Source organism: Dipodomys merriami, unplaced genomic scaffold (assembly GCF_024711535.1).
Source record: "Dipodomys merriami isolate MVZ:Mamm:240054 unplaced genomic scaffold, mDipMer1.0.p SCAF_1, whole genome shotgun sequence".
Lineage (NCBI taxonomy): Eukaryota > Metazoa > Chordata > Mammalia > Rodentia > Heteromyidae > Dipodomys > Dipodomys merriami.
This window is the reverse complement of record NW_027202270.1, coordinates 37829534-37846480: the sequence shown is the minus strand read 5'-3', so window position 1 is coordinate 37846480 and position 16947 is coordinate 37829534. Positions and strand designations below refer to the sequence as shown.

At 35.0% G+C, this 16947-nt stretch overlaps 1 protein-coding gene across 11 annotated transcripts in view; it reads right to left on the bottom strand.

The window, feature by feature from the left end:
* Znf385b (zinc finger protein 385B) overlaps window positions 1–16947 on the bottom strand; it is a 398961-nt gene that overhangs the window by 61202 nt on the left and 320812 nt on the right. For all 11 annotated transcript variants that reach the window (XM_070019859.1, XM_070019840.1, XM_070019877.1 and 8 more), the window contains one exon: window positions 15488–15598. In XM_070019859.1, the coding sequence (XP_069875960.1) occupies window positions 15488–15598 (111 nt within the window). The remainder of the gene's footprint in view (window positions 1–15487; window positions 15599–16947) is intronic.

Here is a 16947-nt window from a genome sequence, read left to right as displayed (position 1 = left end):
TCTCTCTCCAAATAGTAACTTTCACTAAGGATCCTCAATGATTTTTTTCCCTTCTCTAAATTTTCTGCACTTAACACACTGTCTATAACTTGGGAGGTATTTGGTAAATGCCCATTATGTGAAAGCATGGATGAATAATCAAATGTAGAAAAGAATCATTACTACTTGACAACTAAGTTAAAGTAAGGACAGTGAACAGAAAAATGATTAGAGTTGGCTTTAGAAGTTTCATATGCAAGTGTCAGGCAAAGTGACAAAAACAAATAACCATAGGATATAATCATGAGAAATTTTGCAGAGAGACATGAGAATTTTGGTTTGGACATTTTCTATCTAGGCTGGTTGTCTGGTACACAGTAGGGAGGTTCAACAAATGAATGGAAATAAAACTGGTAGTTGAGGAAAATATTTGGATTGGTAACCACATGACAAGATGATGGATGAAACTTTGAAGATGACTGAGGTTCCTCAGGAATTAAGCACTGGAAGGGGGAATTTTGAGGAAAGAAATGGGATAAAATAACTATATTTAGCAGGCAGGATGAGAATGAGGAGTCAGGCCATGTTATAGAAAGAAAAAGCTATTAAAAGGTCTGGTGGACAAGGGAATAGGAAGACACAGAGATCATAGGAAGTGAAAATTTAAAAAATATTTTAAATACACACAACTATCATGGAGGAACAACAGTATGAGAATCTGGCAAAATAGCTATTTTTAATTGCAAGGCAGCTTAGCTCTTCACATTCTAGCATATTGATAAAGCTGTAGAAAAAGAAGAGTGGTAGAGCAGTAGCAGTGTTGGTAGTTCATACCTGTAAGCCTAGATAATCAAAAGGCTAAGAACCATGGAAACACTCTGAAGCCAGCCCAGGTAGAAAGGTCTGTAAGACTCATCTATAAAATAACCAGCAAATAAAGCAGATCTCTAGTGGTAAAGTGCCAGACAAATGAGCAAGCAAGCCCAAGGAGCGTAAGGTTCTGAGTTAAGGCCACAGTACTATCCCCCTCATCCCTAAAAAGGGAGTCATAGCAATGTTTATGAAATATAAAGATATTATTTTTTACAGATGCAGCTTTAAGGAAATTACAGCACTTTGCCTATCACTTCAAAGAATTGAAGAATATGCAGCCATAAAGAGCAGACAGTAGCTAAACAGGTTTCAAACACAAGGTCTGGTGACAAAGGATGATTATGAATTCAGTAATAAAAATAGTGACAAATGGCTGCCATATATTGTTTGCTATGTACCAGGCACAGTGCTAAGAACTCTACATGTAGTATCTCATTTCATCCTCATGAAACCATGTGAAGCAAGTATTATTAGGCTGATTATACAGACTCTGAAAAGCTGTTATTGCCTAATCGCAAAGCCAGAAATGGAAGACAGTGATTCAAACCAAGGATTAAAATACTGGGCCAGTAGCCACTGCATCATAGGGTCCTGAAGCAAGCCTCAAGCTTGTGTCTGTTAAAAATCTGTTAAAGAACAGTTTTCTAATCTACCCACCTAGGTAAAAGATGCTTTGGAGTGAAAACAGGTTCAAGGAGGATATAGTTTTCACTACGAGAACTGATTCAGTAGGTCTCATTCAGTACTAAGAATGTTGTAACTGAAAGATGTTAAGCGAAATGAACCCCAAGATAAGGACACAAGTGGTTTTTTCTTTCTTGCTATTGTTTCTAATGTATTTATAGGGTACCACGTGATTTTTTTTTGTTGCTTTGTATGTCCCTCCCCCAATGTATAACCCCTGTTTTCACTGTATTTGATGTCTAATTTGGGGAGGGGAAGGGAAAAAACAAATTGTTTAAATAGGGATACAGGTGGACCCATTGCAACAATGAGATGTACAAGACACTATGTAGAAAAACAAACTTTACAATTAAGGCGGGGATGGGGAGGGGAGAATGTAGTTGTGGAGAAGGGAGGGAAGGGATGGGAGGGGAAAAACAAAGGAGGAGACAACAATGCTTGATAAGATATGTACTCATTACCTTGCTCATGTGGTACAGGATTTTCACAATAAAAAACTTATTTAAAAAAAGAATCCCTGTTAGGATTACTCGTTCATACTTCACTCACTGTGCTAGGCACCAAGGATATAGCAATGGACTAAACAGAGTCTGGTTCTTTTCTTATGGATCAACAATGTGTGTGTGTGTGTGTGTGTGTGTGTGTGTGTGTGTGTGTGTGTGTGTGTGTGTGTGTGTGTGTGTGTAACAGATATTAGGAAACTTCTCTAAGGAAGAAAAAAAGTAAGACTTCAAAAAAAGAGTATGAACCAGACTCAGTAAAAGAGGGCTAGAAATGGGTTGCAAATTTTGGGACGTGAAAACAATGCACTAGGGCTGGAGTATGACAAGAGGCAAGAATTAGATTTGAGATGAACATAAATGGCTATGATTAAGAATTTTGAAGATTCTAGGTGATTAACAGGAAGTATTCGGATATTTTGATATCATGAATGTCTATGATAAAAAGTCAGAGTACCTCCGACTGGACCTACCTTCCTGAATCTCTCTCTCTCTCTCTGTCTCTCTGTCTCTGTCTCTCTCTCTCTCTGTCTCTCACTCACTCACTCTCTTGTTCTCTCTTTCTCTCTTTCTCCTTTTCTCTCCATTTCTCTCTATCTTTCTCTTTCACACACACATACACACATACACACATACAAACATACAAACATATACATCACCATCACTGTCATTACCATCATCATTATCAAAAACAAAGCCACATGTATCAACTTATGTGATCACATTGGCTATAAAACTATGCCTGGAAGTTGTAGACTGAAACGAGTGATTGAGACAATTTGGGAAAATCTGGTTATGTGACAAATCTCAACATGGAATAGTCAGGTGCATAACAAAGAAACTACTCATTTGTTGAAAAAGCAACTGTATCAAATGGTTTAATAATTGTTTATCAACATAGTCTCCTGCAGGGCAATGATGGCTCATGCTTGTAATCCTACTGAGGCTGAGAAAGCAAGACGGAAAAGAAAACCAGGACTGGAGCTATGGCTCAAAGTGGTAGAGCAAAAATGTTCAGGGACAGTGCTCAGGCTCTGAGTTCAAGCCCCATGACCAGAAAATAAAAGAAAAAGAAGATAGTCTCAGGTCAGAATAATTAGTTTAATAAGTGACTTAATGATAATTTACCAAATTTGATCAATATAGATGGTACAGACCTCAGAACAATATTTATTTTGCCTAAAATATGAATCCAAGTATTATCTAGGTTAAACATTTGACCTGAAAGATGCTCAAAGAAATGTAAACCAAGTAACAAAATTATTAATTTTCTTGAAAATAGGGAATAGTATTAGATAATACTAAATCACTGACAACTGAAATTTCAGAGAAATCTGATTAATGTGACTAATTTATGTAAAGGGACTGATGAAGTTATAAAAACTCTAAAAAATGGTACTTTTTTAAAGAAAAGCTATTAGTTGATGATGTTAGCGAACATAAATTAAGTGATTTGTTAAGAATATGTAAGATTTCCATACACCATGATCAAACAGGATTCATTTCAGGGATGCAAAGCTGGTTCAATATACGCAAATCAATTAATATTATTCATCACATCAACAGGAGCAAGAATAAGAACCACATGGTTATCTCAATAGATGCAGAAAAAGCATTCGACAAGATCCAACACCCCATTAGGATGAAGGTTTTGGAAAAATTAGGAATCCATAGAACATTCCTCAATACAATAAAGGCTGTATATGACAAACCTACAGCCAGCATTATACTCAATGGTGAAAAACTAAAGCCATTTCCTCTTAACTCAAGAACAAGACAAGGATGCCCACTCTCTCCACTTCTCTTCAATCTAATATTGGAATGCCTAGCTACAGCAATAAGACAAGATGCAGACATAAAGGGGATCCAAATAGGGAAAGAAGAAATAAAACTCTCCCTCCTTGCAGATGACATGATCTTGTAGTTAAAGAATCCCATAGACTCCACTCCCCAATTACTCAAGCTGATTCAAAACTTTGGCAAAGTAGCAGGTTATAAAATTAACCCCCCAAAATCAATGGCTTTTCTGTATGCCAACAATGAGAAAAGTGTGGCTGAAATTAGGAAAGCAACTCCATTTGTAATAGCCCCACAAAAAAATAAAATACCTAGGAATTAACTAAAGAAGTGAAGGACCTCTATGATGAAAACTTTAAAATCTTAAAAAAGGAAATCAACACAGAACTTAAAAAATGGCAAAACCTCCCATGCTCCTGGATTGGAAAGATTAACATCGTGAAAATGGCAATACTTCCCATGGCTATCTACAAATTCAACGCAATACCTATCAAAATTCCACCCTCATTCTTCAAGGAAATAGAAGAGGCAATCCAAAAATTCATATGGAACAATAAAAGACCCCGAATAGCAAAAACGCTCCTCAATGGAAAGAACACTGCTGGAGGAATATCAATACCAAACTTCAAACTCTACTATAAAGCCATAGTAATCAAAACAGCTTGGTATTGGCATAAGAACAGACCTCAGGACCAATGGAATAGAATTGAAAACCCAGAAATGAACCTACAGACCTATAGCCATCTAATCTTCGATAAGGGAGCTAAAACAATAGAATGGAAGAAAGACAACCTCTTCAGTAAATGGTGCTGGCAAAATTGGTTAACTACATGTAGAAAACTAAAGCTAGATCCTTATATATCACCCTGCACCAGAATCAACTCCAAATGGATCAAAGACCTTGAACTCAAAGCAGACACTCTGAAAACATTACAGGATGGAATAGGAGAAACCCTAGGTCTCCTTGGCTCAGGCCGAAATTTTCTGAATAGAGACCCGGAAACACAAGAAATCAAAGAAAGGTTGGACAAATGGGATTGCATAAAGTTGCAGAGCTTCTGCAGGGCAAATGACATAGCTAGCAAGATCAATAGAAAGCCCACCGATTGGGAGAAGATCTTTACTAGCCATACAACAGAAAAGGGTCTCATATCTAAAATATACTTGGAACTCAAAAAATTAAACCCCCCAATAACAAATCCTCAAAGAAACAACTGCCCAATAAATAAGTGGGCGAAAGACTTAAAGAGAAGCTTCTCTGAAGAAGAAAGAAGGATGGCCAATAGACACATGAAGAAATGTTCAACATCCCTAGCCATAAAAGAAATGCAAATCAAAACAACATTGAGATATCACCTCACTCCAGTTAGAACGGCAAAAATCAAGAACTCTAACAACAACAGATGCTGGAGGGGATGTGGACAGAAAGGAACCTTACTTCATTGTTGGTTGGAATGTAAACTTGTTCAACCACTTTGGAAAGCAGTATGGAGGTTCCTCAAAAGACTTCACATAGAACTCCCCTATGACCCAGCAATCCCACTTTTGGGCATTTACCCAAATGTTTACAAACAAGACCACACTAAAGCTACCAGCAGCATTATTTACCATAGCTAATATATGGAACCAACCCAGATGCCCCTCAGTAGATGAATGGATCAAGAAAATGTGGTATATATACACAATGGAATTCTATGCCTCCATCAGAAAGAATGACATTGCCCCATTTGTTAGGAAATGGAAAAACTTGGAAAGAATTATTTTAAGTGAAGTAAGCCAGGCCCAAAGAAGCATAGGTCCCATGGTTTCCCTTATTTGTAATATCTAGTATATGTATGAGTCAAGCAGAAAAGGTCAGATAATGTGATGTCAGGAAAATGAACCCTTAGATGTGTATTTTAATGTTTTTTTCTTTCATGCATGTGTTTCTAACACATTTATAAGATTATCTCTTTGTTGCTTTGTATATCCCTCCCCCACAGTATAACCCCTGCTTTCACTATATTTGATGTCAGTATAACTTGTGGAGGAGATGGGGAAAAACCAGTTGTTTAAGGATACAGGTGGACCTGTTGCAACAATGAGAAGTACAAGTTGTCATGTCCAAAACGAGCTTTACAACGTCGGTTTGTGGGGGCGGGGGGAAGGGGGGGAAGGAGAAGGATTGGGATTGGGGGGGAGGGGGGAGGCTGGGAAGGGATGTGAAGGGTAAACAAAGGAGGAGGCTGCAATGCTTGGTAAGAAATGTACGCATTATCCTGCCCATGTAATTGTAGCTCCTCTGTACAGTATGTTCACAAATAAAATAAAATTAAATTAAAAAAAAATCATCCAACATTAGCTGAGGAGGTGGGAGGGAATGGATGGTAGGGTAAAAACAAAGGAGGAGGCAACAATGCAGGATAAGAAATGTATTCATTACCTTGCTCATGTAACTGTAACCCCTTTGTACAGTATTTTCACAATAAAAAACTGAATTAAAAAATAAAAAAAAGAATATGTAAGATTTTAAGTTATATTATTTGTTGTGCTAAAATGGTAGCTCTTAGAATGCCTAAGTATGCTTAAAGATTTGTTTCTGCTTATATTCTAAATTTCTATGCTTAAATTCCTTTGCAATATTCATTTGTATTCTTTAAAGAAAAAAGTTGGACCAAGAAACATAATTTATCTATTACCTAAATGATCCCTAATTAATGTAGTCCAAATTAATAACCTGAATTTATAAAAAGGTAAATATGCAAAAAGAGTTCAATGTGTAAATATCTTAGAAGTAAGCTAGCTTGAAAAGATAATCACATTTTTATTCTTAAATGGACATCTGCAAACAGTAATTTATTCTGGCACTTTATAAATACCGACATTTATCATTTCTTCAAATGTTTACAGATATCAATTAACATTTCCTTCTATGGCCATCTACACAAATATATAAATTAAATCACAAAAGGAAATTGTTGGTATTTTTAAAACTAAAAATAGTTTAAAAGTGTATTTAAGGCATTTTGTTGGATTAACTAATTTCAGTTACAAAACTAGAGCAAGAATCCAACTTCTTTGGTGAGTATATTTTCCATATCTCCAAAACACAAGTAGTAAAAGTAAAAAAAAACCCTCATGATATGGAAAGATCTTATATAAGAATTCTATAGGTGTCTCTTTTAATATAGAATGTTATTTCTTTTCCAGAGCAAAACCCATGCAATCATACTAGCTCAAGGTTCAGAGATAATTAAAGCTGTTTCAGAGAACATTTGGTGGCTATAATCAAAATCAAGAAGGAAACTGGTGAGTCAATCTAAGTGAATGTATGTACGTCTCAGGCTAAATTGCAGCATGTATTTAAAGCAGAATTTGATTTGCTATTAATTAAACACCAGTCATTAGTTGTATACTAAATATAAGGATGTGGGAGGGTCCATCACAGGCCTAGAAAGTAAAGGTTTGCATTATCTGTAGCTAATAATAAAACTGACTAAAAACAAGCCTGTTTTTCATTTTCATTACATGCTGACAATTCTAAACTAGAATTATATACTATTCCTCCCTGACAAAAATTATTTTGTTGATCCAAATTTTTAATAGATGTTGTGGTTAGAGTTTTAGTTTTTTGTTTTTTTAAATTGTGAAAATACCGTAGAGAGGGGTTACAATACACACTCACACATATATACACATGCACACATTCATACAGGTATATTACCTACCTATTTACTTATTATGTATATACTTAAAGCATTTTGTTTTAATTAGCCACATGGGAGTTAATATGGAGAGCTCACAATTGCACAACTGAAACCCAAGCTTGCATTAACTCCTCTAGACCTATGCATATCCTCAGATCTCAGCCTCCTGAATACCTCGGATTAGAGTTGGGAGCCACTAGTGCCTGGCACATTTTTTTAAAGGTCTTAACATATGGCTAAACAAACCAGACACTTCATGAAAGTGCATCAAAGCTCGAAATACTAACGGTAAATTGTAGACAGTTAATGATTTTTTTCATACCATCATATTAGGCTGCTCATCTGACTTTAAATAGAACTGAAACTATTAAAGAGCTAAAAATAACAAGTCATGTAATGCCCATATGTGTTTAAAGCCAGAAAAATATTGAATTACATATGTTGCTCAATTTCCCTATTAGTTAAATATCGGGTCGTATAAGTCTTTAAAGTCATAATGCTTTTAAGACTTCACCTTAACCTACTTTTCTCTTTTCTTCAGTGATGAATTTAAAATCAGTGTTGAATTGTCCAAATACCTGTTTAAAATAAAGAAATGCAGAGAAAGACTGTGGTATTTTATAAAGTTATATGACTACCAAGGAAGTTAGCTGTTTTAAAAATTAAATAATTAACTACTACATGCTTCAAAAAAGCTGACTACCCTTTAAGAAGTTTATTAAATACCAGTAGCTGAATAAACATTTTGACACAGTATGTCCCTGTTCTATGTGATCATGCTATATTTCTGCCATGTTGAAGCAAAAATGTTTCATCATTTTGTCATCTCTGTCTGAGAGAGAATTTTCTTCCTAAGCTCTAGAGATTTATGCTTTTAATTACCTCCTATCTGCTTCAATACCCTACAAACCTAAGAATCGATATGAATAGTTGTATTTACGGGAAAAATGTAAAATATTTGACAAAAGATAGCTATCATTTTCTAGATTTCCATTTAATGCTGTTGATTTCTTCTATTTTTCAGGACTACACTATTTTTTGACACATCAGTTGGGTTTTTAAACTTATAATTTTATTAATATGCCTAAAATGTACACTGCTTAAGAGTAGATATAAAATTTATAACATCTTCTTAGTTTCCATCCCAGCAATGAGTTTATCACTGTGGAATCTCCTTAATCATCTGCTACACAGTTAAATTTAAGTGTGACCTACTCCAAAACTTCATTCTCATCAACTAATTTTTCACTGAGGACCAACTTCCAGGATGTCTTCTATTTATGAATAGGAGACCAGATGAGCACAGCTAAAACTTACAGGTATTAGTGCTCTCAACCACCCCCCCCACATACATACATACACACACACAGATTACATGCATAACTGTATAACTGTACATACAGTCATTCCTTAGTATCCATGAGAGATTTGTTGCAGAATTACACTTGAATAGCAAAATCTGTGGATAATGAAGTGCCTTATATAAAATGACATAGTACTACATATAACTGCACATATCATCCCTAATAAAATGTAACTGCTAGGAAAATAACATTTACACTGTGTTGTTTAGGGAATAATGTCAAGAATATAGACTATGTACAATCAATAGCAATGCACACATTTCTCCCCCCACCAAAAAAAAAAATTCAATTCTGTCATGAATCTATGGATGTAGATCCCCAGATGTAAAGAATCGATGCATATAATTACTGTGGGATTAACAGGAAACAAGGTCTATCTACCTTTTCAAGAGGAGTAGAGCTGTGTATAGGTGGCTGGCAGTGACAGTATGTTAGGAAGAGAGCAGCTCATCAGCAGCTTCAAAATGCATGTCATTATTTGTTGGATATATACAAGATTGGTCTTGTGGGGTGGGTCAAATGTTGAAAGGCAAATGCTCAAATTTTTTTCTGACATACTAGTTAGGGCAAAGTACCATTAAATATTGTGTTTAAAATTCATGAATAATGAGGTGAATTTAATTCTTTTAACACTGTTGGCTAGAGCCCTAAATAACCTGCTTAGTGTTTAAAAAAAAAAAAAAACACAAAACTTCTAGAGGCTTTTTCAAGTGAAATATTCCTAAATTTAAAGCAAGAAATCTAATTACCTAATCTCTTAGAAAAGTATGTAAGAAAGATAAAAATAATGTATTTTTGTGTTTTATTTGTTCTGGAAAAAAAAAGAAATATGAAAGAAATGTTGAGGGGAATGGGAGGGGAGAAGATTGAGTAGAAGTAATGGAAAGAGGAGTATAATGGTAGAGAAGAGAACACAGGAGAGAAACACTGATACAAGAACAAATTTTCTAGACTCAAAAGCAAGCAGGAGGAAGCCAATATCCTCCCCTCAAAGAATGTTGTGTAATGATTAATGAAAGCTTGATCCTTTACAGAACCTAAGCAGGTATCTTTAGTGCTTTTGCCACAAAAGTCTTGTCAAAGGTGATGTCTAAGAGGATTCTATTTCCTGGCTACTCCGATTCTGGAAGGACGGCTGCCACAGGGACTAGCTGCCACATAACAGCTGGTGGCGGGTGGATACAGTTAGGCCTAAGGCCAAAAGAAACAGAGTAACAGCCAACAGCATGGGGAAAGGGACTTGATGTGAGATACAAAGTTCTAGCTTTCTCCCTAATTTCATGATTTTTGAGGTCTGTGGTAGCTGATAGAGAATGCCAGGGGACTACAACAGAGAGTACTAACATTTCTTAAATGACAGAAAAGTAGGGGACTGGGGCAAGTTGTTTATGAAAAACAGATGAGGGTTCGCAGTGTATTATTTTAACTGCTAAAGGAATAAAGTGGCCGGGCGCTGGTGGCTCACGCCTGTAATCCTAGCTACTCAGGAGGCTGAGATCTGAGGATCGCGGTTCAAAGCCAGCCTGGGCAAGAAAGACCATGAGACTCCTATCTCCAATAAACCACCAGAAAACCGGAAGTGGCGCTGTAGCTCAAGTGGTAGAGCGCTCGCCTTGAGCTGAAGAGCTGAGGGACAGCGCCCAGGCCCAGAGTTCAAGCCCCACGACCGACAAAAAAAAAAAAAAAAAAAAAAAAGGAATAAAGTGGTATCTGGCATGCTGATACACACCTATATTTCTATCTACTAGAGAGGTAGAGATATGAGGATGGCAATTCAAAGTCTTAGCTGCTCTACATGGACTGCTTGGGCAAACTGTGTGATCCTGACTCAAAATAAAATTTAAATAAATAAATAAATAACTCAGGAAGTGAGAATAAAGTAAAAGAGGAATAGGCAGAAAGATCTAGGAGGAACTAACCTAATGATCTTATCTAAATGAAAGTTGGTAAAATGACAAAAGTACAAAATACAAAGAAAGGTAGCACTGTGGAATTACCAACTGTAAACTAACTATACTCATGATTTGTTTTGGCAGTGCTGACTGAGTTTTAAACTCAGGTTATTTCACCATTGCAACCTCACAGCACACTTTTAACTTCATTCATTTTTGGCTGATCATTTTGATATAAGCCAATTAAATGGCACAAGGTCATCTCCTATCTTCAGACATGAGTAAATATATCATAGCAAAAAGAGATAAAAATGAGAGATGGAGATACTGAATAACTAAAACTAAAAATGAAATCAAAGACAAAGAACAACATTTACAAAAATCATAAACTGCTAGTACAATAAAGTAACAAAAAACTACAATGTAAAGAACACTGAAGTTGGCATTAGGAACACTATCTCATGTCGCTCAATTAATGCTGTGTTCTGACATTTCAGGGTCATTTCTTGAATTAAGAGTACATAAAACTTGATTGAAAAGATTCTTATGTTCTCATTTCAATTTGCCTATGAAGCAAAAAGGACATCAAAGATTAGAGGTTTTTTTTTTTTTTTTTTGGTCAATTGTGGGGCCTGAACTCTGGGCCTGGGATCTGTCCCTCAGCTCTTTAGCTCAAGGCTAGCGCTCTACCACTTGAGCCACAGCACCACTTCTGGCTTTTTCTACTTATGTGGTGCTGAGGAATCGAACGCAGGGCCTCATGCATGCGAAGCAAGCACTTTACCACTGAGCTACCTTCCCAGTGTCTAGAGTATTTTTAAAACTGCTCTGAGATATAATAATAACAATAATAATGTAATCTCTATTTTAAAATGTTTATGAAAATCAAGTTTCCTTGCTCTTTAGAAGAATCCACTTAACTTCCTTTCATCTTTCTGCTACTATTCTCTAGGGAATTAATGTATAAATGAGAACTTATTTGCTATTTGCTAACTTTCAACCTAGTCAAAAGGGAAAAAAATTCTAAACTTAAAAAATGTGGAGTGTTATGTTTACTCCTCTAGCCAAGCTTAACTCTGAAAATAGCACTTCCCAGCTAAAAACTGAAGATTTAGGTTTATCAATTTGTGACTATACTATAGCTGTAGTGCCCTAATTCATCAGCGAATAAGGGAATGTCAGGCTCAGGACAACCTCATTCTTCTATTTAGACCATGTTAAGGAAAAAGGTAGTCAAGAAGAAAGCAGAGAGTGAGGTCTTCACACATTTGTGCAAATGTCTGGGACTAAGTTGGAAAGCAGGGCTGGGATGTAGCTCAGTGGCAAAGCGCGTGCCTAGCAAGTGCAACGTCCTGGGTTCGATCCCCAGTACCAAAAAAGAAAAGACAAAAAAAAATACAGCTAAGTCGGAAAGTATATTATTTTTTTGTCTGCTCCTGGCAAAGTTAGTAGTGTTAATTTGCAAGGTCCTTTTAGAAAATGTTGGTGATTAATGCCTGCTCCTTTACATAATATTGTATGGTGTAAATAAAGCTTTGGCCTTTTACTTTGCAGCAGGGGAGCTCAACTGACATGATCAAGGCTGGACAAAGTGGACTACAGAACACGTAAAATGGGTCACATTGAATTTTTATGAGTGAGGTCTACTCTGGTAGTTTTATGTGGTAATGGAGAACTGCAGTATGCAGTCTGTTTACTGTGCAAATTTGCCTTCCAGATTTCTCAATAAACATATTTTCTACACTGAGAGTGAAACCAATTCAGTCTCAGGCTGATTTAGAAATGTTATTAAAGAAAATAAGGATGAGCATCTTCTTAATTCTTGCATTAAAATGTAAATAGGGCAATTATAAAATAATAAACTCTTCCCAAAATAAAAAAACGCTCAGTTTCAGAGCTCAGTTATGCACATTATAGCACCATTACTAAACACCAAGAACTTGCAGATGTCATATTTGTGAATCTGCCATCCACACTATGGCTTTACTACCTAGATTCTAAGCATGACTCAGAAACTTAACTTCTTTCTTTATTACCAGTGGACTTATTGAGAAGTGACAAGAAAGCTAGTGGTCATAGGCTTATGTGTGCTCATTTTTCCTTATCTCTGTCATTATATACCAACAAAATGGCTGACACTGATTGGAACCCAAGCCAAAGGCAAATCTACTCCTCAGAAATTCTAGCTTACAGAAAGAAAATTCTCATCCCTACTCTCATGGGGTAGGGACATAAAATTTAGGACAATTAAGTTATTCTTTTTGGCCTTAACTGTTCCATCTGTGACACACAGATATGTATACCCCATTCTGGTAACATTGATACCATGGAAATTATTTGTTATCATAGACAGGCAATGGTCCTCTCATTTTAGAACATCATGTCCATTTTAGAAGTTCATTATCCAGTAGCAAATGTGGAGCATATTTGGGAAGGGTATCTCCATAGGACAAACCATAGATATTGTCATCCATACTGTCTGCTAAGAAAAGTTGCTATTGGACTTCGAAGACCAGCATAGATAGCATTTATCTTATAAGAATAACTCCATACATACCCAGAACATGAGTGAAATTATTCAAGACACATCTAATAAGAAGTGCTGCAGATTTTGAAGCAAGATACACAGGTTAATGATCTACTCTGTCATTTTTAACTACAAAAATGTATGAAATAGCAAAAAAAAGAAAAAAAAGAAAAAAGAAATGACCTAAATGTCCATCTATTGATTCTAGGTAAATAATCTATGGGGAACCTAAATATTTGACTAATATATTAGTTAACAATTGCTTTCCAAGCAACTTATCATATACTCAAAGCAGTACTAATTTTAGTCAGACATAGGTCTCAGTGGGCTAAAATCTAAATGTTGGCAGGATTGATTTCCCTCTGGAGAATCTAAGGGAAAACTGATTTCTTGGTATTTCTGTCTTCTAGAAGCTGCATATATTCCCTTTACTTCTAAATCCAAAATGGCCAGTAAAATGTTACACTGACAGCTTCTTCTGCCTTTCTTTCTTTGGAGGATAATTTTAATTACATTGTCCCCGTAGTACCAGTAAAATCTTTTTATTTTAGGGTCAGGATTAGCACTCTTGATTCTACCTGCCACCTTTTGCAATGTAAGATAACTTTAACAGTTTCCAGAATTTAAGATATGAGTGTCCTTATCTACTATATTAATTTGGGGTGGGAAAAGTAAGGAATCCCTCTATGCTCTGAAAGAGTAAAATCTCCAATACATATTGTTAGGCAAAAATACAAAGCAAAGTAATATTTTACCTTTCATGCAAAAAGGGGAAAAATAAGAATATACATTCACATTCAGTTACATTTCCATAAACAAACTCTGAAATATATGCAAAATAGTAAACTGTTATAAATAATTAGGGAAAGAAGGAATGAATAGAGCATGGTTTTTCAATGTCTATTGGTCACTGAGTATTAAAATCAGGAAATGTTAAGTATTCAAAATGTATATAGAAAAATACTTGTTTATGGCAGGCATTTTCTTTTTATGCATATTTGCAAAACAGTGTGTCATCTTTAAAAAAATCTTCAGATTTTGATAGGGAGTCAGCTGGGCCTATGCTTGAAGAGAATTGATATCTTAACAATATTGCTATTTTGAATAAACCATATTTTTCTTTGTTCAGATAGCATTATATTACTGAATATGGAATTTTATCAGATACCAAAAATTCACTGGAATTTTATAAAACTGAAATGGCAGTAAATATAAATTTATAAACCAAAGTAAAATATTTCTTTTCCCCCAAATTACTATAATTCTTTTTTTCTTTTTGAGACAAGGTCTCACTATGTAGCCCAGGCTGACAATTCATTCAAAATTCTCTGCCTCAGCCTCTCAAGTACAGGCATTACAGGTGTGGAATACCACAATAGGCACTATAAATATTATATTTACTAAGCAGAACTATCAAAATGTTATTTATTGGTATATATAAAGAGAGATACATGCTAATTTTGTACCTCAAAATACACATTAATCTGTAACATCATGTACTTTATAAAATGGCTTGTGAGGTCGAATGGATCAAGAAATAATGCATATGATGTGCAGTGTTCAGATTTTGATTTGTATTGGTAGTTGGCTTTATCTGATCATTGTCTATTACAAAATTTCTTTATTATTTTATTTATATGTTTTAAAATCTACTTTCATACGAGAGACTTTTACCACCTCCATGGTATCTTTTTTCAGTAGGTTGGTTCTGCTGACTAGATAAAATAATTTATGAAGCTTTCCTGCACCTCTTTGATCTGTGAAAATATAACTCACATTGTAAATTGTTCTCTGAGGTATTTAACAAGATTTAACACACACATGAAATGTGACACTTTACATAAAAATAATAACAATAGTTTCCTTTACCATTCATTGCAATTTTTTCTACCTTCTGCTATTTCAAGTATTTTTGCCAAACAAAGATAATTAGAGAAAGTATGTGTAAACAGTACAAGGGAGACTGAATATATAGAACCATTCTTAATTTCTGATGCCAATCACTTCCTCTATTTTTGAGTTTTAAGAATAAATCCCAATTGCTTGTAAATCTGGCATGTGGAAATGAATGGTTCGCCAACAGAAATTGGTAAGGAGGTTCCTGAGAAAATACAATTATGAAGAGATATACATGTTCACACCAATCAGACTTTCAGCTTTACAAACTTGAAAAGGTGATACTCACATCAGAGTTAAAGCGGAGCTGACAGACATTACAAGAAATAACTTGTTTCTTCTTTGGGGGAATAGACACTCCAAATGTGTGGTTAATAACTGCTTTTTGCACAGGATCCATCTGAAGAGCAAATAATAAAAAAGTCAACCTATCTTTAAAGGACAAACAATACTGTGAGCAAATAACAGTTGCTGTATTATTCCTGAATGTTTTGACTTTTACTTCTCAAATAAGGATAAAAAGAATCTCACTTGAATATTCTTGTCTCTGGGAATTAAGGACAAAAACAAATGATAAACACAAAAGCAAAAAAAATCAAAATTATAACACAAAAATGCATAAGAGAATTAACACTTCCCAGCAAATCTCATATTCACAGAAAGAACCTGATAAACCTTAAAGAATCATACGACAAGAAAACGAAAGCTGTTAATATTTCCCTGTAGTAGGTGATAAAACTTATGATGACCTCAGTGACAGCTATCACAAACACATTCAACTTCTAAATTTTTGATTTGTGGCAAAGTCATAAATATCAGGCTCTTACTACAGCACAGAAAATGTGGATCTTTATTTTACAATAATTTATTAACATTCATGTACTATTGACTAAAATTCATTCTACTGGAAATGCATTTCACAACTGCACATTCAAAGGGCTATAAGATATTGATTAATATGCAACTCTTGTTTAAATATTGATCAAGTAAAGTTTTGATTTATAGCCTGTGATTTCTCCCCCTTTGGCTTTCATGTGTTGAATATATTCAAAGAAATAGTGGGTGCTGAAAGTACTTATCCACAGAAAAATAAGTCACAGAGCCATTACAACACTCAGAGAAAGAAATACCTCTATCTACAGAGCATATAAAAGAGACTCAGCAATAATTCTTTTGTGTACCTCAGAACACAATCTCTAGAATTAACATCAAACAACTGGCAGTTGAAAAAACAATGCAGATGATGAACAAAGAATTACTTAGATGAAACATGAATAAGGACAGATCAACTGACACCATAATCTAGGAAATCTCCTGAGGTTAGAGTTTAGGCTAGGATTAGTTTGATGATATTTGATAGAGAAGAGAAAGCAACACTATCCTTGGTCATGGCTACAAATGAACAAAGCACAAAATCAGCTATTAGAATGGCCTAAATACAGTAGAAAGGAGAGGGGATTCAAGAGTTGAGTAATCAAGTAGCATAACTTTTTCTATATATTTAAGAGAGATAATAGGACATTTTCCCACTTTAAAGAAGAAATATGGTGTTTTGTTAAAAGAGTTTTCTGGAGTGACAGAATTGTTCTTATATTCGAATTGAATATTAAGTGTTGAAGTTCCACAAATCTATGCACATTAAAATTCGCAAGACTTATAAAAGTATTATAACTTGAAAACTTATGTTCAAGGGTCATTAATCTATTAATTTTGGCAGTATGCAGAATCAAACATAGGGCTTTATACATA